Source organism: Orcinus orca, chromosome 14 (genome assembly GCF_937001465.1).
Source record: "Orcinus orca chromosome 14, mOrcOrc1.1, whole genome shotgun sequence".
In the NCBI taxonomy this organism is placed as follows: Eukaryota; Metazoa; Chordata; class Mammalia; order Artiodactyla; family Delphinidae; genus Orcinus; species Orcinus orca.
The window spans coordinates 65,785,728-65,806,688 of NC_064572.1; the positions used below are offsets into that span (position 1 = coordinate 65,785,728).

The following is a 20,961-nucleotide window of genomic DNA, read 5'->3' on the forward strand; positions in this document are numbered from 1 at the left end:
TTTGAAATATTTCATCATTAAACATCTTTAATATATATATTAAAAAAAACAACAACCTGAGAATACCAATACTGCATGGGCTAAACCAAATCCCTTGGAGGTTACTGAACCATATTCTCTTGGTCTTCCTCTGGGACCATATTGCTGTTTAGATAGGAATGTTTGCTGCCTTGCCCCAGATTTCCTACATGCTTCAGTAAACACCTGCTCCCTCCTTGCCACCAGTGTGACATGATATCACCCCACCCACTCAGCCCAGCATCCCATATAACCTTTATCATCAGAAGTGGTGTTCTTAGTGCAGGCTCAGCTGTAGCAAAAATAAAATCTATATATCAGCCTAAATTTGAAGACACTGTGTTGAGTTCACAGTTCAGAGGCACCAGAGAATAGGCTTCTCTGATCATGAAAGCAGTACAGCCTAGTGGTTAAGCTCACTGGGTAGAAACCTGGCTCTTCCACTTACTAGTTGCATATACTTGGGCAAGACAGTCTTGGCCTCAATTTCCTCATCTGTAGTGGGAATGATAATAGTACCTATCTATTTAGGTTTATGTGAAGATTTAAGTTGGTTGGGTGATTGGTACATAACTGTTCAATAATCATTAGCTATTATTAAGTACTTAACATTAGTGTGATTTTACTCTTTTTTTATAAATTTATTTATTTATTTTTTGCTGTGTTGGGTCTTTGTTGCTGTGCGCAGGCTTTCTCTAGTTGTGGTGAGCAGGGGCTACTACTCTCTGTTGTGGTGCACGGGCTTCTCATTGTGGTGGCTTCTCCTGTTGCAGAGCACGGGCTCTTGGCGCGGGCTTCAGTAGTTGTGGCTGGCGGGCTCTAGAGCGCAGGCTCAGTAGTTGTGGCTCATGGGCTTCGTTGCTCTGCCACATGTGGGATCTTCCCGGACCAGGGCTCGAACCCATGTCCCCATGCACAGTGTTAATAAATTGATATCTGACCACAGAGTCTCAAAGGAAAAATATTTTCAACTCTGATTCAAGTAGGAAATGAGATAAAATTTTGTCATGCATAGGGAAAGAGAATCGCAGAGGCTCTAGGCTAGTTCATTTACTGGTTGCCTCAAACCTCAGGGCTGGGGCATCTGCTCCCCCTCTTGGATGGTGATGTTGCCAGGGCAGCCCGGCTTGTTGACATGCAGGGTTGCTGTTTGCGGCTGGTTGCTCAAGGTAATCCTCCCAGGAACAGCACCCTGCTGGCGGCTCTGTGACCCAAAAAGGGCTTTAGCAGTGACTAATAAAGCTGTAAAGGATGCACACAGATCCAAGAAAATCCATCCCCTAAAGGAATATGATTTAAACTACTTCTCAGTTGGTGCTTCTTTGTCTTTTTAACCACAAGCATTAAGTTTTTCTGTTTGAAATTCTAGTTCTCCCATGCTGTGTTCTCCAGAGAGGCTGTTTTCTCTGGAAAATCACTGAGACACTACTGGTGTCTGGAATGGGGGACAGGAGCTGTTTGCCTCTGAGAGTGCGTTTCCTGTGTGGGCTTTTCCTTGCATTTCAGGAGATGCACTCTTTCAGGATTTCTGCTGAATCCAGTTGAGAAGGCCCACAGATCTCCTGAGCCCTCTCTCCCTTCCATTAGTTTGAGGCTGCTGTGGCAATCACCGTGGTGTGTCTTGCAGACCTGGGAGTTACCCTGGCCTTTTCCACTCTCCTTCACTCCTAAATCAGTTACCCACCTCAGGTCTGTTTCATTAATGTCTCTGTCATCTGTCTCCCTGCCACCGTCCCAGTTTAGGTCCTCACTACCTTCCCCTGGATCACTGCAGTCACGTCTCTCTGGTCTACCTGCCCCTGAGCCATGCTCCTCTACTCTGCGGCCAAAATATTCTTTCCAACATGTAAATCTGATGCTAGCCTTCAGCTTAAAATCTTTTAATGCTGCCCTTCTGCCCACCTACACACTGTTTCCAGACTAAATGTTCCCAGTACTGCCAGAATCCTGAGTTGCCAAGAAAAATCCAGGACTTCCCTGGTGGCACAGTGGTTAAGAATCCGCCTGCCAATGCAGGGGACATGGGTTCGAGCCCTGGTCCAGGAATAACCCACATGCCACGGAGCAACTAAGCCCGTGCACCACAACTACTGAGCCTGCACTCTAGAGCCCATGAGCCGCAACTACTGAGCCCACATGCCACAACTACTGAAGCCCGTGCGCCTAGAGCCCGTGCTCCACAACAAGAGAAGCCACTGCAATGAGAAGCCCGCACACTGCAATGAAGAGTAGCCCCCACTCGCTGCAACTAGAGAAACCCCACGTGCAGCAACGAAGACCCAACACAGCCAAAAAAATAATAAAATAAATAAATAAATAAATAAATTTTAAAAATGCTCTAAAAAAGAAAATCCAGAGAGCTGGATTTTGATGTAAATTCCCCACCCTTTTTTTGTTTATTTGTAGAGGTATAGCATTTTACACAATAAAAAAATTACAAAACATTGCAATGAATCTGCTACCCACTCCCTGCTCCCAATTCCCTATCTGAAGGGGCCAACCCTGATACCAGTTTCTTCTGTGGTCTTTCAAACTACACTGTATTTCAAAAAAATACAGATGGTAGCTAATTTTTTTATGTTGGTTTAATATTTTTAACCATAATAGTTTTAATATTTTTAAACTCCAAGGGTCAAACAATACCATGTGCACCCATGGGTTTTAAGTCATGTAGGCATGTGCCTATGATCCACTTGACTGAAAGTTCCCTGGAGACAGGGTTGGAGCTTTGTCTCGGCATCCCCTCTACACCTGGCACAATGCCTTGCGCACAGTTGTCACTCAATAAGTACACTGCCCATCCACTGAAACATTTATCAAGCACCACTCTGTGCCTACTGCTGGGCCCATCACAGAATTCCAGGTGAACTGTGATGTGGGCAACCTCTGAGGGAACACGTGGGAACAGCTAGTTAAGTCTAGTTAAGTCCCAGAGCTCAGCTGGCTATAGGTTCAGAACACGCCCACCTCCCATTTTCCCTGGTTACCTGGGTCCACAAGAAATGGACAGAAAAGGCAGATGACTCCCACTCTCAGGCTCGCCCCAACGGGGTGTGTGCTTGGGCTGACAGCCCAGCCCCTGACGGAGTGCTGATACCAGCATTCTCAAGGCGGCTGCCATTCTCAGGAGCGGCGTTTCTGTTTCTTGCCCTCCACCAGGGCAAGACAAGCTAGGACTGGACAGAAACCACACAGGCTGCTGACTCTTCCCGAGGTGTTGGGCTGGGCTGGCTGCTGGATGAGTCAGGCCTTTTCAAGCGTCTTCATGTTGGGAGAAGACTCACTGTTCAGGTGGTTTGGAGCCTTCTCCTAAGTTAGATCCTCTTTGCTCACTTGCCTGTGTGGTCCAGGCCACCTCTGGCTGATCAGCATACATGATGGTTGCAGGACACGGTGATATTTTCAGTTCATGATAAGGTGGACCTCACTGAGGAAGCATAACAAACTCTTATCACATTGCCCTCCCCCATCCTCTGAGGCGGTGATTTCCAATTGTTTCCACAGTGATGCAGGACTGGTGGTTTGCGTGCGTAGTGAGCTCTGTGGGAGGGTCATGAGCAATTTCCCTGGAACCTTACCATGACACTGTACCTTTCTTTACCACTAAGAGACCATTCTGGAATGCAAGTGGGTGGGAATGTGACCTTGTTCAAAACTTCACCTTGACTTGATTCTAACTGTAGTGATATGAATCCTACTCCCAAAACTCAGATGGGTGAGACATCATATTCCTTTTTTTATTTCAAGTTAGCTGGGGCTTGGCGCCTTCATTCTCTGTGCTGGAAAGAAAATAATTTTGGTAGTAGTTGGGTGGGGCAGGCTCTCCCCTTCTCTAGAGATGCGTGAAAAACCATCACATAAGAGGGTACGTGGTGCCTGGAAAATACGAGATGTGTCCACTCTTCTGAGACCCAGTCTTCTGCTGATATCCCCAGTGTGTCCCTTTAGAGAAGGAGGCTTGCAGAAGCTTCCGTTCCAAGCTTGGGAATCTCGGCTGAAGCTGGGGATCACAGGCCAAAGCTTTAAGTCTGCAAGAGACACTGCAGAACCTCTCCACAGAAGTCCTGCCAACCTGCCACCTGCTGCAGGCACCACGGGCAGCACATTCTGGTCTGCAATGCCTGGAGCCCACTAATCTCCAATCCCTCCCAGGCTCCAGGCTTCCAGAAAACATAAGTCAGCTTGTCTGCACAAACAACTTCTGGATTTGGCCTCCAAACCAAACCTCCCGGAGGCAAGGCTGGCCTCTTGCTCGGAAGAAGTAAAAGACAGGAAAAACAAATCCCATGCTAACAGCTCAATATGTTATTCTGCCACCAAATTTATATTAGAATAGACTAATCATTCACAAATTTCAGTACATGAGAAAACTCAGTACTTATCACAAGTTAACTGTGCCACGTATCACAGCTTATGTGACACTGCTGTTGCTTTGCTCTGAAGTAGAGCTAAAAACAATGGAAGGATGCTCTGTCCTCACCCCTACTTTACTTGCTCCATTCACTGATTTGTCCTCAGAACAAAAATGAAAAAGCTTCTCCCTGAGGATGCAATTTCTAGCCAAGAAGATTACCAAAATGGGTGTTGCCCAATTAACTGTACCAAACCCCAGTCAATGACGAAAATGCAAGCATTGCCTTATTATGATAATTAGGCTATGCTGATTAAAGTGGAAGCAGCATTAAGACCATTTCTATTACGAAAACTATCTTCTCCACTTAATTAGCCCTTTCTTAAAAACATCCTTAGTTTTTCACATTTATCTGGCTGGGGACAGAGTCACTGAACCAGAGCTGAATGGTGTCTGGTTTATGAGAGGTCTCAGTTCATAATATGGTGATTGGTTTTTAAAAGATTGCTGCCTTCGTGTATTATATAACATTTGGGCAGGCATGTGTCCAAGCACTTGAAGTAGCAAATTGGGAACACTGAGGTTTGAGTTCTTCAGGATGTTTATTCCAGCTGTGTATTAGCTAGGACCTCAGTGTCCGGCCTTGGACTGTTTCTGCAGCTGACACCGCTGCTAGAACATACGACCCGGGCCTCCCTCAGCCTCTGCTGGAAGCAATGGCTAACGTCCAGGGCATAATGCATCTGTCTAAATGTTGCCTGGAATGAACTGATGCTTGACGCCACTCATACCTAAAGACGTAAAAATGTAAACAAAACCCAGAAATTGTTTTTACCTACCAGATGCACACTGATGAAGACTGTTGACCTCACAAAGCGTGGGTGGGCTTGTGACTCTGCGACAGCCCTGACAATCAGAATGCCATGGAAGTGACACTGTGCGGCTTCTGGGGCTCTGCACAAAATGGCCATGCGGCTTCCGTCTGGGGTGTGCTCTTCCTTGGGAAGCCCGCCCTGGGAACAGGGCACACTGTGAGGAATCCCAACCTAACCCACATTTCAGTGGTTTTGGGTATATTCAGGGTCACGCATACATCATCACTACCTAATTCCAGAAAATTTCTGTCACCCCAGAAAGAAACCCTGTACCACCAACTCTCCTCCTGCCCCTACTAATCTATTTTTTGTCTTCATGGATTTGCCCGTTCTGCACACTTCATAGAAATGGAATCACACAACATGTGGCCTCTTGTATCTGACTTCTTGCACTTAGCATACTGTTTTCAAGGTTCATCCATGCTGTAACACGCATCGGTACCTCATTCCTTTTATGGCTGGATAATGTTCCATTGTATGAATATACCACATCTTTTTATCCATTCATTAGTAGTTGGACATTTGGGTAGTTTCCACTTTTTGGTTATTAGGAATAACACTGCTGTGAACATTTGTGTACAGGCTTTTGTATGGATGTATGTTTTCAAATCTCTTAAATTCAAGTACTTTAAAATCACCTATAGATATTAAATGGTACATAATACATAAAAATTAAATGATACTGAATAATAACAAATGATATATAATTTAAATAATTCTTATTCATTAAAGCGGCTTTCCTCAGAGCAGCAAACCTGTTCCCTTATAGTAATTCAGACATAATATGAAACACTGGGTAGACCGAAAGCCATAAAATGGCACTATTTCAAACCCAGGTTTTTCACTAGTTTACACAAACTTTTCACCACATCAGTCTGAATGAGACACCACTTTACTGTTTCTATCTTAAAAAAAAACTAGGGCTATTATGCGGTCTTCAAAATTCCTCTTTTGATGTTTCAAAGTAAAACCTATCTTTTTTTTTTTTTCTTGCAGTACACGGGCCTCTCACTGTTGTGGCCTCTCCCGCTGCGGAGCACCGGCTCCGGACGCGCAGGCTCAGCGGCCACGGCTCACGGGCCCAGCCGCTCCGCGGCATGTGGGATCTTCCCAGACCGGGGCACGAACCCATGTCCCCTCCATCGGCAGGCGGACTCTCAACCACTGCGCCACCAGGGAAGCCCAAACCTATCTTTTTAATTTGACATACAGGGAGAGGCTGGAGTCTCTTCAGGAATTTGGGGTTTGATTTAGAATTCTTGTGAACACGTAAACCCTGGGACTGATCTGTTTGGGTTTACCTAATAAAAGTTCAATAAAAATAGGCTGTTTTTTTTTTTAAATTCTGGATTAAGTAAAAACTCACTTATGTGGGAGTTTGGGATCACATTTAGAGCCTCAATCAGTAGACTGTTAGGCAAACAAAAACTCTATTGCAAGGTTCTTTGTCCACAGACATGATTTCCCTTCAGGTTGGTCCTGCTTCTCTCCCCAGTGCCTGCTGCTGTCTTCTCCAGCAAGCCTCGCCACGGTCTTCCTGAGTTTGCCTGTGTTCTTCTTGTAAATCTAGTAAGGAAACAATGAGGTGCTTTTCTGGGGGCAGTTGCTCTACAGGCCACTTGTAGAGAAGAGACCAAGCTAATAAAAAAGTGTGGATGTTTTCTCCAGTGGAAAATTACAAGTTTGCTTGGTTTTCATCCTTGGCACCAAGTCTTGGGTTCCTCATCATTGAATAGACTTCTTTCCGCTCGGCTTTCTCCCAGCCAGTGTCCTGGCACACTATCAGAGGGGGAAATAATTAGAAAGAAGTGTCTTATAGGGATGAGAAGCAATGGTAGTTTACCAGATGGGGATAATCATGGATCTTCAAACAAACCCTCGACCAGACAGAACACTATTTGTCTTCTCGCCTACATTAACTATACACAGTGTTCACAGCTCCTGAAACATGTACGCACCGAGAGAGGGGGAGGATGTCTGCTCAGCTTCCCTCCTTTTCAGGCGAACCCCTTGGTTGCTCTTTGGTACATGAGCGGTGACCCAACTGTAGCCCCGGAGAGTTTTCCAAGAGCTTCCCTCAACTTCTCATAGTTCTTCTGTTGCTGTGGAGGAAAGAGTCTCATCGCATTCTTGGTTCACTCATGATTTAGGTTATGTGAGTAGGGGGTGGGAAGGGAGAGACAGCTTTGTTATTTCTATATAATGACACTTGCTAATTGTAAAACTATCAAAGTATAGATATGTAGGTTAAAAAGCATCTGACATCTCACTTTTCAGGGGTAACAAGTGTGTCACTCTGGTGAGCATTTCTGGTAATCTCTGTTTGATGTGCATAATTATTCATAAGAATTTGTCAAATATATTTGTGAACATAGTTCATCCAGAAGCTGACCCTGAGACAAGGATCAGAAAAGGAGCAATTCATTTGCAAGGTGCAGCAAAAGGTAATGGAGAGTGGGAAAGTAAGACAGGAGGGTAAGGTAGCCAATTAAGGGTGATCATCAAGTTCGCTGCTGCTGTGGGTGGATGGAGCTTAATCCCACAGAGAAACTCTGGAAAGTGCTGTAGAACAGGAGCCTCAGAGATATCTCAATGGAAGGGTGAGGGAGCAGAAGTATTTATACCCCAGGTCCCACTGGCTGAGACTGCCCCTGGTGGGTGTTAATTCTGAGTACTTCCCGCCTGAACAGCCTTCCAAGACATTGCAGAAAGTCCCCCAGGAAAGAGAGGCAGCTATTAGCAGGTGGAGGGCAGCCAGACACACACATAGAAGTGGTATTGCTTGGAAGATGCGCCAGGCACTGTTCTAGGTGCTGGGACACAGTAGGAAACAAAACAGAGAAAAAGTTCTGCCCTCATAGAGCATTTTTTCTATTAGGGAGAATAAATATTGAATAGCAAGCAGGGTAAGTAAGAAACATACGGAATGTGTTCCACGGTGACAAGGAATGTGGAGAAAAATAAGTACTGTGGAGTTCTGGGGAGGAGGGAGAAGGCGTTGGTTGCAATCAGCAAAAAAGGGATCAGGGCAGGCCTCACTGAAAAGGTAACACTCAAGGAATGACCCAAAGGAGGGGAGGGGGAAGCCCACCACATGGTTATCCAGGTGAAGAACATTCCAGGCAGAGGAAACAGCAAGGCCAAAGGCCCTGAGTCAAGAATGTCTCTGGTGTGTGTGAGGAACAGCAGGGCCTGAGAAGCTGAGCAGAGGTGAAGGGGAAATGGCAGGAGAGGAGGCCCTGCAGAGCAGAGCCCTGGTGACACTGTGCTGCCTCAGGTGCCGGAAGCAGAGGACAGCAGAGTCTGAGTCAAGCTGTGCTGCTGTGCTGACAGTGAACTGAAGAGGGGCCAGGGGAGCAGGAAGGGCAGTAGGAGGCCCCACAATACTCCAGGTGGTGGCGGCGGAGGAGTGAGATGCTGCCGCCATTGTGCGCAGGTCGGATGTGGGGTGTGAGAGAAAGGAGTCAACGGGTTTGGCCTGAGCAACCTGAAAAATGGAGCTGCCTTTTCCTGAATCAGGGAAAACTTCAGAAGAAGCACATTTGGGGTCAGGGGTGGTAGGGGGCCTGGCTTTGGGCATCTTATGTGTGTGATGTCTGTTGGACACCTAAGTAGGACTGTCAGCAGAAGGCTGAGTGTAGCTCAGAAGTTCGAGGAGGTCCGAACTGGATGTAAACTGGGGAGTTTGTCAGCGACAGATGATCTGAGACTGGCTGAGATCCCCATGGGGGCAAGCTAAACAGAAAAGAGGCCTGGGACCAAACCCTAGGAGTGGAGTGGTCAACTGTATGTACGTGTATACACACTACATTTATACAGATGGATATGCAGAAACACGCTCTCTGCTTAGATATATACATACACACACAGGTAGTTTCAGATCAGTGGTATTAGATAAACAGATCTCAATTTTCTTCCCACTAAATCTACTGGGAATACTGCTCCATGGTGAAAATATCTGTCTGCTCCATTAAATTAATGGCTGCATAGTATTTCATAGTGTACATTACCATAATTAATTTTCCTCTACAGACAAATATTTTTCCCAATTACGGAATCTTAAATTACACAGCAATGGGCATCATGTGCATTCATCCTCTCCCATCTATGTGATCATCTCCTTGGGATAAACCCTAGAAGTGGGGCAGCTGTGGGCAAGGACGTGCCCTTTTTATGTTCTGATGCAAGACTCCTTCCCGGCAGCTCCAGTCATCTGAGATGTATTCAATATGGATCAGCTGCCGCCCTTACGGAAGAACTACTGGGATGTCATTCCAGGTAAATTCTGTTCTACAGGGACCCTTCTCAACACGCGGCAGCTTTCTGGGTAATCGCTGTTAGGAACCAGGCACAGAGGTTTAGGGCAAGTCAGAAAAGTCCAAGACAGGAAGCAATCTGTCGGTACTAGCTTTTGGTCTGACATGTGGAGCTACAGCCAGTTTCTAAGTGTAAAGCCACTCCATTCCCACACAGAGCAGCACAACGCGCCAGGCCTGCAGGCTCTGCAGCAGAGCCATTAAAAGCTTATTACATCAAGTGCAAATGCAGCAGCCAAAGGCAGATGTGCCTTTTGTGAAATGACTGTAATTAACGCCATATCTTCCTCCGAACTTTGTTTTCGCTGGCTGGATTTGTCATCGTCCTGTAAGAACAAGCCTATTACATACCTCGGATTTTTTCCTTTTACCTTGTCCTTCCAAGCAAAAGCATGACCCATCACCTGTCTGGGCAAATACTGAGTGTTTGGATGGTGTCAGGACGTCCTGCACGTTCAATGGTAACCTTGAAAATAACATCTACCACTGCCAAGTGATTGGTCAGCGGCCTCCGCCAAGAACTTCAGGGTATTAAGGGATGATGCATTTAGTCACAGTGTCCTCAAGCACAGGGAAATGTACTGAAGCACCTTTTGATTCAGAAGGACAATAAGGAAAACGACAAATACAGAGCCATGCCTTGGATCCTGTTTATTCCCGTCCATGCGTTGGTCTGTAGACAGAATTCAACCCAAGACTCTGGACCCATCACTGGTGTTTGACCCACAGAAATTGTAGGTCAGCGACACTCATCCGGGGAGAACTAGTCCTCTATACCAGGTTCTTAACCATCAAGATACACCAAGAAAGGACCTGATAGTCTGAAGTTTTAAAAAGTGTCTGAACTCGTGATCTGTATGCTCTTCAGCTCCCGCAGTACAAGCGCCTTTTCCACGGGATGCCCCTTTACCACAACAGAGCCTCCAACCAGTTCAGCTACCAACACTGTTTCTTCCTCTTCTGCTCTGTGAGTGATGCTTGGTCCAGCCAGGAGGCCAATGAGAAGGGTTTTCTTGTATGTCGTGGCTGAGATAAGTCTTTTATCCCAGGATACAGCAGGCAGAAGGCAGCCTCCAGAATTCATGCCAAGTTCCATTCTTCAAATTACCATATTTCATAGTTTATTATGAGATAATTGCCACCAGGCCTATAAGCCTCAGCACCATGTTAAAATCAGAGCCCGGGAGTGAACGCCACCTGTTTTCTCCTCCCCCCCCCCCCCCCCCCCCCCGCCCAACCGCTCCACTCGTGCTGCCTGCCGGCCTCTCCTCAGAACGCAGTGTAGTAGTTCTCTGTGGTGCTGACGATGTCACTCTGGTCCTCCAAGAGCTCCAGCACCTGCCGCAGCACAGTTTCACTCAGGACCGGGCTGAGGCTCAGGCGAGCACAGGCCAGGATGTGCAGGAAGTGGCAGCCCTTCTCCACGTCTGCAGGAAAAAGGGAGTTGGCTAAGCTTGGACACACCTGTCAGACCCTCCTCTCTCTCTCCTGTCCTCTCCTCTAAATGGAAGTCCTTCTTCAGAGTTCCTGGATCAGAACCTGCAGCTTAATAAGATCCCCAGATGATTCTTATGCACATTAAAGTAGGAGATGCACTGGCCTAGCTTATCAGTGAGAACGAACCAAAACACCTGTTCTCAGGTCTGTGCCATGGACCACTGCTCGGGGATGCAGGCCTTCAACCTTCCAGGATTCCCAATCAATAATTTTATACTCATAACCCAGTGGGGATTTAGTGCTTGGTAGGCTTTTTTCTCTAATGAAGTTACATGTACAAGCACATGCATTCAGTTCTAACCCCCTAGCTTCCCAGGCGGGAGCCCTCTTGTGGCCGACAGCAGAGCCGGCTGGCAGCAGCCTCCACATTCCTTCTGTAACTCCTGGACGGTGGGACTGCGGTGGTGACCTTTGGCCTGTTCTCACTCTTCTCTGCCTAGGCTTCCAAAAAGTCTGCCTGTGACGGCTGTATTCTAGGAACCTCTCACCCTCTACCCAAAACAAATGAGACCATTCGTAGCAGTTCAGGATGAGTGACTGCTTTCCTAGTTGAAATCAATGATTTGGAGTAGTGGTATTCACACTGAAGTTATGACCATTAGAGGATCATGAAATCAATTTAGTGGGTTGTGGTTAGCATTCTTTTCTTACCAAACAGACTAGAGTATGAGATTACAGAATGTATTGCATTTTAGGTACGATAAACATTGAGAAACTTTATATTCAACTATACATGTATATGTATAGTCGAAATAAAATTTATAATAAAATTATATAATTTCCTAGGTGATGATGTAAAATTTATTTGTAACATCGAGTCAAAGTCAAACCTCATTCCTGGAAACAAACCCTCCCCAGTTTCCACCAAAGCCCCATTCACAGGGCCAGGCCTCTCACCGCCGTATCCCCAGCATCTGGCCCACTAGTGCTCTGCACAGTCACTGAATGTTGTTCTCAGGTGATAAATGCTTTAGGCTCCAGGAAAGTCCTCAAAGAGGGGTTGTGGTGATGGGCAAAGCATGGTTGAGATTCTTTGCACCTTTGTGGCTTTGGGCAAGTCACTGCATCTTTAAGCCTCAGTTTTCTGACCCATGGGGAGTGGGGCTGGGGGGCACCTCTGAGGTCCTTCCCAGCTCTAAGGGTCAGGGATGCTCACAGGCAGTGGTCCTGGGCTAACAAAGACCTGCAAATCCTGACCTCTAGTGGCTAGTCAACTCATTGTTCCTCCCGACTGGGTTACTGTTGGGAAACTCGCCACCTCCCCTGGTCTCCACATTCCCAGGCTATTTCTTCAACATTCATTCGATCAAGATTTCCTGAACACCTACTACATGTGCAGCGCTGAGCAAGGAGGAGCAAGTACAGAGTCCAGACAGAGAGCTGACTCTGGAGTCCAAAGGACCCGAATAAAAATGCTGGCTCTATGACTGGGGCAAAGTGGTCCAGGTCTCTCAGTCAGCATCCTCATCTGTTAAATGGGAAGAAAAGCACCCACTTCACTCATGGTTGTGTGGGTGAAAGGAGACCCATGGTGGGGGCTTCTTCCATGGAGAATTACTATGATTCTATCGTCATATCCATAACCTAAGAAGATGCACATAACCTTGTCCCTGCTCTGAAGAAGCTTTGACTCTTCCCGAGAGGAAGGGTTGATGACGGAGGGTGAAGGACTCCAACCAGACTGGGCTTGCACACAGCAGAGAGGAAGCCCTGGGAATTTCAGCACTGCTCGGCTTGTGATCTCAGTTCTTTTAAGACCTGGGTGCTCAGGCTCAGGGCTCAAGGTGACTTACAGGCATATGTGGTCAGCAATGCTGACTGCCCCAAAGGCCTTAAACTAATTCTTCACAAAGGTCATTCTGCCGTCGAGGGTTGCCTGGTAAGGCTGTTCACAAAGTGACCTTCCATTCACGTGGGGAGAAGGATTGGTGTTAGTTCTTTAAATGTTTGGAATTCACCAGTGAAGCCATCAGGTCCAAGGCTTTTCTTTGTTGGGAGATTTTTGAGTATTGATTCAATCTCCTTACTATGTTTCTATTCAGACTTTCTATTTCTTCAGGATTTAGTCTTGGTAGGTTTTGTGTTTCTAGGAATTTCCATTTCACCTGGTTATCCAATTTGTTGGCGTACAATTGTTTATAGTACTTTGTTATAATCCTTTTTATTTCTGTAGAATCAGTACTAATGTCCTCATTTTCATTTCTGATTTTAGTAACTGGAGTTTTTTCTCTTTTTTCTTAGTCTACCTAGCTAAATGTTTGGCAATCTTAGGGATCTTTTCAAAGAACCAACTTTTGGTTTCATTGATTTTCTCTATTGTTTTTCTATTCTCTATTTCATTTATTTGTGCTCTAATCTTTATTATTTCCTTCCTTCTACTAGCTTTGAGTTACTTTCTTCTTCTTTTTCTAGTTCCTTAAATTGTAAAGTTATATAAGTGTTCTTAGCTATACAGTTCCCCTCATACAAAGCTCTTCTGTGTCCTAGAAGTTTTGGTACTTTGGGGTTTTGTTTTCATTCATCTCTAAGTATTTTCTAATTTCCCATATGATTTCTTCTTTAGTCTACTGGTGAAGAGTGTGTTGTTTAATTCCCACAAATTTGTTAATTTTCAGTTTTACTTCTGTTATTGACTTTTAACTTCAGAAGATGCTAGACAGAGAAGATACTTTGTATGATATCTACCTATTAAAATCTATTGAGACTTAATTAATGGTCTCTCCTGGAAAAGGTCCCACGTACATGTTGTATGCTGTATGTATGCTGTTGTCAGGTAGTCTTTTGTGTGCGTCTGTTAGATCTAGCTGATTTATTGTGTTATTTAAGTCCTCTATTTCCTTACCTTCTGTCTAGTTGTTCTATCCGTTATTGACAGTGGGATACTGAAATCTCCAACTATTATCATAGAACCACTTACTTCTTTCAATTGCATCAGTTTTTGCTTCATATATTTTGATGGTCTGTCATCAGGTACAAAATGTTTAAAATTACTATGTCTTCTGGCTGTATTGAACCTTTTATTAATATATAATGTCCTTCTTTGTCTCCTGCAACATTTTTTTTTAATTTAGTTATTTATTTATTGGCTGTGTTGGGTCTTCATTGCTGTGCGCAGGCTTTCTCTAGTTGTGGTGAGCGGGGGCTACTCTTCGTTGGAGTGTGCAAGCTTCTCATTGTCGTGGCTTCTCTTGTTGCGGAGCATGGGCTCTAGCCACGTGGGCTTCAGTAGTTGTGGCACGTGGGCTCAGTAGTTGTGGCTTGCAGGCTCAGTAGTCGTGGCTTGTGGGCTCTAGAGCGCAGGCTCAGTAGTTGTGGTCCATGGGCTTAGTTACTCCGCAGCACGTGGGATCTTCCCGGACCAGGGATCGAACCCGTGTCCCCTGTATTGGCAGGCGGATTCTTAACCACTGTGCCACCAAGGAAGCCCTCTTGCAACATTTTGATTTAAAGTTTATTTTGTCTGATATTAGTATAACTGCCCCTGTTCTCTTTTGGTTACTATTTGCATGGGATATATTTTTCTGTCTTTTCACTTTCAACCTATCTGTGCTTTTGGATCTAAAGTGAGTTTCTTGTAGTTGGCATATAGTTGGAGTTCTTGGGTTTTTTTTTCAATCCATTCTGCCAATCTCTGTCTTTTGATTGGAGAGTTCAATCCATTTACATTTAACCTAATTACTGATAAGAGGGACTTACTTCTGTCATTTTGCTATTTGTTTTCTATATGCCTTATAGCTTTTGGTCCCTCAATTCCTGCATTACTGTCTTCTTTTGTGTTTAGTTGATTTTTTTAATAGTGAAATGTTTAAAATTTCCTTTTGTGTATATTCTAGAGCTATTTTCTTTGTGGTTACCACAGGGATTACATTTAGCATCCTATAGTTAAAACACACTAATTTGAATTTATTCTAGTTTAACTTCAAAAATATATAAAACCTCTGTTCCTTCTCCTTTGCAGCTCTGTCCCCACCCCTTTCAGTTGTTGATGTCACAAAACCACAACTTTATACACTGTGCCCAAGAACACAGACTAATAATTCTTTTAAGTGTATTGGGCTCCTAAGATTCTTGGTTTACAGGTTATTTTTCTTTTAGCATTTTGAATATATCAGCCTACTGCCTTCCAGCCTCCAAAGTTTCAGATAAGAAATCTGATCATCTTACTGATGTGACAAGTTGTTTTTCTCTTGTAGCTTTCAAGATTCTTTCTTTTGTTTTGACTCTCAAAAGTTTGATTATAATGTGTCTTGGTGTGCTCTCTTTGAGTTCATCTTAATTGGAGTTCACTGAGCTTCTTGGATGTTTATATTCATGTCCTTCATCCTATTAGGGCCGTTTTCAGCCATTATTTCTTCAAATATTCTCTCTGCCCCTTTCTCTCTTCTTCTGGGACTCCCACAATGCATATGTTGGTCCATTTGATGATGTCCCACAGGTTCTTTAGGTTCTGTTCACTTTTCTTCAGATTTTTCCTGCTCAAATTTGCCTTTGAATCACTGGTGAACTTTTCACTTCAGTTACTGTACTTTTCAGAATTTCTTTTTGGTTTCTTTCTAGTTTTTGTATCTCTTTATTGATATTTTCTATTTTGTTCACCCATCATTTTCTTAAGCATCTTTAAGACAACTGTTTCAAAGTCTTTGGGTAATAAATTTGCCATCAGGTCTTTTTCAGGGACAGTTTCTGTTGCTTATTTTTCCCTTTGAATGGGCCATAGTTTCCTGTCTCTTTGAATGTCTTTCGTTTTTAGTTGAAAACTGGACATTTGAATCTAATAATGTGGTAACTCTGGAGATTAGATTCTTCACCTTCTGTGGTGTTTGCTGCTTTTTGTTATTGTTTTTATTTTTTTGGTTGTTGTAGGCTGTCTCTGTGCCAAGGAGCAGCCTGAGATGGAAACCTAAGGTCTTCTCAGGTCTATTTCTGAGCCTGTGCCTTTCCCTGGGCATGTGTGGTCGCTTTCTAATTTTACCCATATATGCAGGTGCTTTTGAATGTTCTAGTCTTTCTTTTCTGGCTCCAAAAGGGGTAAAAAAGAGAAATGAAGGGGTTTAAAAAAAAAGGGTGCCAGTCTTTTAAATCCCTGGAAGTCACTTCAGCTGTTGGGTGAGCAGCTTACAACAATGGGAGGAGGTACAACAATGGCCACCCACCTCTCTGCCTGCACCTCTGTGATCAGAAGCAGCAACTGGTGATCAGAGCACAAATCCCTGATACATGGAGGACTGGGTCCTTTTTGCCCCCGCTAGCTCCCACAAGCTCTGTACAAACTGCTCCAGAAACACATGCACAGCCGTCTGCCATGTAGCTGGGGATGGGGGATGAGTAGCTGCTACTAACATCTGAAAATTGACTGAAATTAACCCCAATTCATTGTCCAAACCTTCCTCTGGAAGTTGCTAGCCTTGATAGACTCCAGAGTTCCAAAATAGCTACATCAGACAGATGCAATTGTTGTCTAAGTGGAGGGAAGGATTCTTGGTGTTCTTACTCTGCCATATTCCTAAGAGTTTCATAAAACACCAATTTATTTCATCCTCATAACAACCCATGATGTAGGTACGATTATTATCCCTGCTTTGCGTATAAAGAAACTGAGGCACAGACTTGCTCAAGGCCACACAGCTACAAAGTGGCAGAGCTGGGATTCAAACCCAAGCAAGGTGGGTCCAGAGCCCAGCTCTTCACAACTATGCCATGCGGGCCATCTTCAGACAAACCCTCTATCAGTGCTTTAGGGACCTAAAACTGGCCCATGTTTATAATCCTTTCATTATTGTAGGTTTACCCTCTGCTGAAATATTCATAAGTGACTAAAGGTTTTAAGTTCTCCTACCAATCATACTGCCAAGGAAAACTCAATGCTATGTTTCATACTGAAAGGTTAGAAACAAACTAAAGGTTCAGTAGGAATACTTAAATAAATGGTCGAATATCTATCAATACATATAGTGGAATACTGTGCAGCCATTAAAAAGACAGGTACTTTTACACATACTGTTGCTGAATGGCTGCTATAAGCCAATGTTAGATTTAAAATACAAGGTATAAAACACTGAGTATTGTATGCTAAGCTTTACTTATGTTTTTTAGAAAGGATAAACTATACAAACATGCTTATAAGTGCATATAACATCTCTAGAAGGATATGCCAGAAACTAGTAACACCCACTGCCTTTGGAAAGGGGAACACAGAGCCTGGGGCTCGGTGTTGGGAGGGAGTCTCACTTTTTCTGTGTGTGTTTTTGTACTTTTTGACTTTTTATCCTGTGCATACATTATTCAGAATAATGTTTTAATGTCATAGGTATTTCTTATGAAAAGGGGTGGCTGCAACAGACTCTGACAGTTCCCACAAGGTATGTTTACTGGTATTCTCAGTTACTCATGCTCCAGAATTTGTCTCCTGGGAGTTTACTAGTTCCAGGGAATTGGCTTATGTTTTTTAAAGGCTCCCATTTACAGACTGAGTAGCAGAGCCTGTCCACCTTGACACACACACTCACCAAAGCAGGAGCTGACCTGTGGATTAGAAGTGGATATAAAACCTGCCACTTTATAGACCCTCAGGTCACCAAGGCTGTTTGGTTCTCCTAAGAAATGAAGTGTGAATTGCTTTCATTTGCTTCAGCAGGCCCTAGGATCACTTTAATCCACCCTGTTCCTAATACACATCAAAATAAGAGTCTAGCCAGATGGCTTGGGACTACCATGAGCGCAGGAATGTCACCTGGGGACCAGCCTCTCCTCTCATCCCTTCTTGGTTGAAGAATCCCACATTTCACAGCTCTAAAAAGCTCCTTAAATTGTGGATAGGTGGTTTTTCCCCCAACTAAAGGATATTTATCCTTCTTGTTCTGAATGAAGTGAACAATAGTTAGAAACCTTGCATTAAAATAATAGATTGCTTTCAGTTTATTTTAAGACCTGTTGTCACACCACTCTGGGAGGTGACTTCATGGGTCCTTAAAAGCTAAATAAGGCTGCATACCATAAACACCAGGGCTGGAGATCTGGTCCAGCTCCACCTGCTGACTCAGCCTGGAACAGGTCCAGGCCCCAGGGATATATGGGCTTTAAGGACTGGAGGTGGACCTCCCGGGAGAGGAAGAAAGCAGAATGAGGAGGCCTGTGCTCACTAACAAGCCTTTCCACTTTTCTTCTGGCGTCATTTGTTGACATATGCCAACATTTGTTAATAGCACATGTTTGCAAAAGGTAGACTTTGAAAAGTCACCTTTAAGAGCGATCAGTTTACACAGGATTTAAACATAGGACTAATGTTTTCTTCTCTTTCTAACTAGTATGAAAATGGTAATGTCTGTTATCAGACTCTCTACAGTTTGAGCTTCTAACCACTAGGGGCTGATCTAACTCCACTAAAACCAACTATTTTCTCAACCATTTCTTTTGCAAATTATCAGGTTTCAGGATGACTGAATTACACTGTTCACAAACTGTAATGTCTAGAACCATCCCTCCCAACCTCGAAGGGCTTGATGTTAGAAGAGAGGAAAATGTCAGGTTTGGGTTCAGAGACAAGAAGGAAGAGTGGAACAAGAAATAACACAAATTACAGAGGACATGAAACCAGAAGGATGTTAAAAAGTCCTAGCGTAACAGCTGACCTTGCTGTATCAGAATCACTTGAGGAGCTCACCTGTCTAGCCCCCATCCCAGCCCCTAGTGAATCAGAATCGCTAGGGGTGGGACCTGAGTGTTGTATGTTCAAAAAAGCTCCAAGGTTGACTCTTACGTGTGGCCCATGTCAGAACAACTGTGCAAGGCTAACGCTCACTTTAGAAAGGAGGAGCCTGAGGCTCAGAGAGGGCAGGTATCCTGACCAGTCATGCTTCCAAGTTGTTACTGGGAAAGGTCCCAGGTTTCCTGACTCTCCACCTAGCGCTCTCCGGGAGGGAACAGCCCCCTCCAGGGCACCGAGACACATGTACGTTACACCACTTACGGTTTGGTTTCTGGCAGTCTTCTTGAATGATCTGGTGGATCTTTCTGTGTAATTCTTTGTCTTCTCTGGTTACCTAAATAGGAAAAACAGTTCGGAAAGAAATGTTAAGTAAAACAGAGGTTGTGTCATCCAGACACCCAAATTGGTCTTTAGGATAGTTTCTAAAGATTTCATAACGATCCTCATCCCTACACCAACAGTGTCGCTTTTGATACGTGGCCAGCTGTCAAACCAGTTCTGTCCCTAAGTAGCTCACTGCTCTGAAGTCCACCCACAGGCATATTCCCTCGGGAGGTGGTTTACGGGGGGCCATGATAGAAAGAAAAGCTGGAATCCCTTGCTTTCAAGGAGCAACTTTCGTCTTAAATATTCATAACACATTCATAAAATTTCTCTTATTCATTATGTTCTTGAGGGAGGCACAAGTGATCAAACCCGAGGACTCTTTCCTCTTGTGTTTCTTCTTTTCTATCTTGGGTTTCACATTCCTTCACCCAACCATAGGGAAAAAAACAAAAGAAATAAAACTGTAAGGCAAAGCTAGCAAGAGAGTAAATCTAGTTTATGAATGGAAACACTGTCTGTTCTCAAAGGCAAACATAACCAAGGTTCCTTTCTCAGCCAGCTCCAGTAAGAGGGAAGCAGCCAGCAAATGGGTTTCACCTTCATGTTCAACAGTAAATCTAAAATCAAAGAGAAAGAAAGGAAAAAAGAGGAAGAAAGGAAGGGGGAAAAAGGAAGAAGGAGAAAAAAAAAAAGTACGCAAACACACACATATGTCAGGATGCTCCTTGGACTGACGGACTTGGAATGAGCAGATTTAAGAATGGGGGTTCTGATAAGGACCCTTCTCTGGACTTACAGGGTGTTGGGAAGATTAAGTAAGGTAATGTGGGAGAGCTGCTGAAAGCTGGAAAGCACTATACAGAGAAAAGGTAACTCCGTCCCTGAGGCAATGCCCTCAGGAAAACAGAAACCTAGGAGCCAGGGTTGAGGTAGAAGCGGGGAGTGAAGTCAGAGAAGGGGGGCGGCTCTGCTGAGGAAAATAGAGCTATTAGAGCTGGATCACCCCATTCCAGCTCAGACTGATTCACAGGAGGAAGTGCCCCAGCCCTGCCACACCTCATCCCTGGACTGCTGCCCATGGTCTGCTGTTCCTCAGGAAGAGCAGCTTCCTACTGACCCAGAAGGCCACGCAGGGCCTCCCGGGGGGCGATGTGAGGGTGCGGGTGGGGGTGGGAGGGTGTTAGGGTGAGTTGCCCAGCATGAGCTTCTCCAACCACAAGAAGCGATCAGCTCCCACCAGGCCTGCCCGTCCTGGGAGGCGCGGGGGCTGGGGGGGTGCTGCGCTCACCCTTATACGGAATGGAATACCCTTTTCAGAAGTTATTTAAATAGTATTTAAAACATATCTTAATTTTTTAAAATGTTCTAAAATGGGGAATCACTAGAGTTAATCAACATCGAGAAAATGTCCTATTAAGGAAAGCTTCCCCTCGGGAATCATGCCTGTAAAGAATGAGGCTTCTGGGATCTCCCAGAGTTCTGATCTGTCTTCAGGAGAATCGCTCAGAGCTGAAGCTACATCTGTGCTACTAAAGTGGACATCAATATCGATAACAACATCAGTATCAGCTTGGTTCCTCCCATATTAAAGGTAGGCAGTGAGAGGTGAACTTTTAACTCAAAGTATGAGGTAGGCAAGCACTTGTACCCCTGGTGGGAATGTTAATTGGCACCACTTTTGAAGGAGGCAATCAAAAGCTTAAAGGTACATGCCCTTTACTCCAGCAATTCCTCTTTTAAGAGTCGATCTTACGGAAATACTTACATAAGTCCACAAGAAAACAGACATAGCTGCACTATATGTGAGGACAAGAGTTGGAAACAACATAAATGGCCATCAGAGATAAGTGGTTAAACAATTTACGGCAAGTT

General features: G+C 44.5%; 1 protein-coding gene across 8 annotated transcripts in view; it reads right to left on the reverse strand.

The window, feature by feature from the left end:
- Positions 1 to 3,548: 3,548 nt before the first annotated feature.
- The window catches only part of STN1 (STN1 subunit of CST complex), a 43,262-nt gene continuing 25,849 nt past the window's right edge, over positions 3,549 to 20,961 (reverse strand). For 6 of the 8 annotated variants that reach the window (XM_049696855.1, XM_033421089.2, XM_033421086.2 and 3 more), the window contains 2 exons: positions 19,024 to 19,096; positions 10,195 to 10,987 (listed from right to left, as the gene is read on the reverse strand). In XM_049696855.1, the coding sequence (XP_049552812.1) occupies positions 10,830 to 10,987; positions 19,024 to 19,096 (231 nt within the window). In that variant the 3' untranslated portion in view covers positions 10,195 to 10,829. Of the gene's footprint in view, positions 7,347 to 10,194; positions 10,988 to 19,023; positions 19,097 to 20,961 lie in introns of those variants that run through there. The other 2 variants (XR_004481309.2, XM_033421088.2) reach the window with 2 other exon arrangements.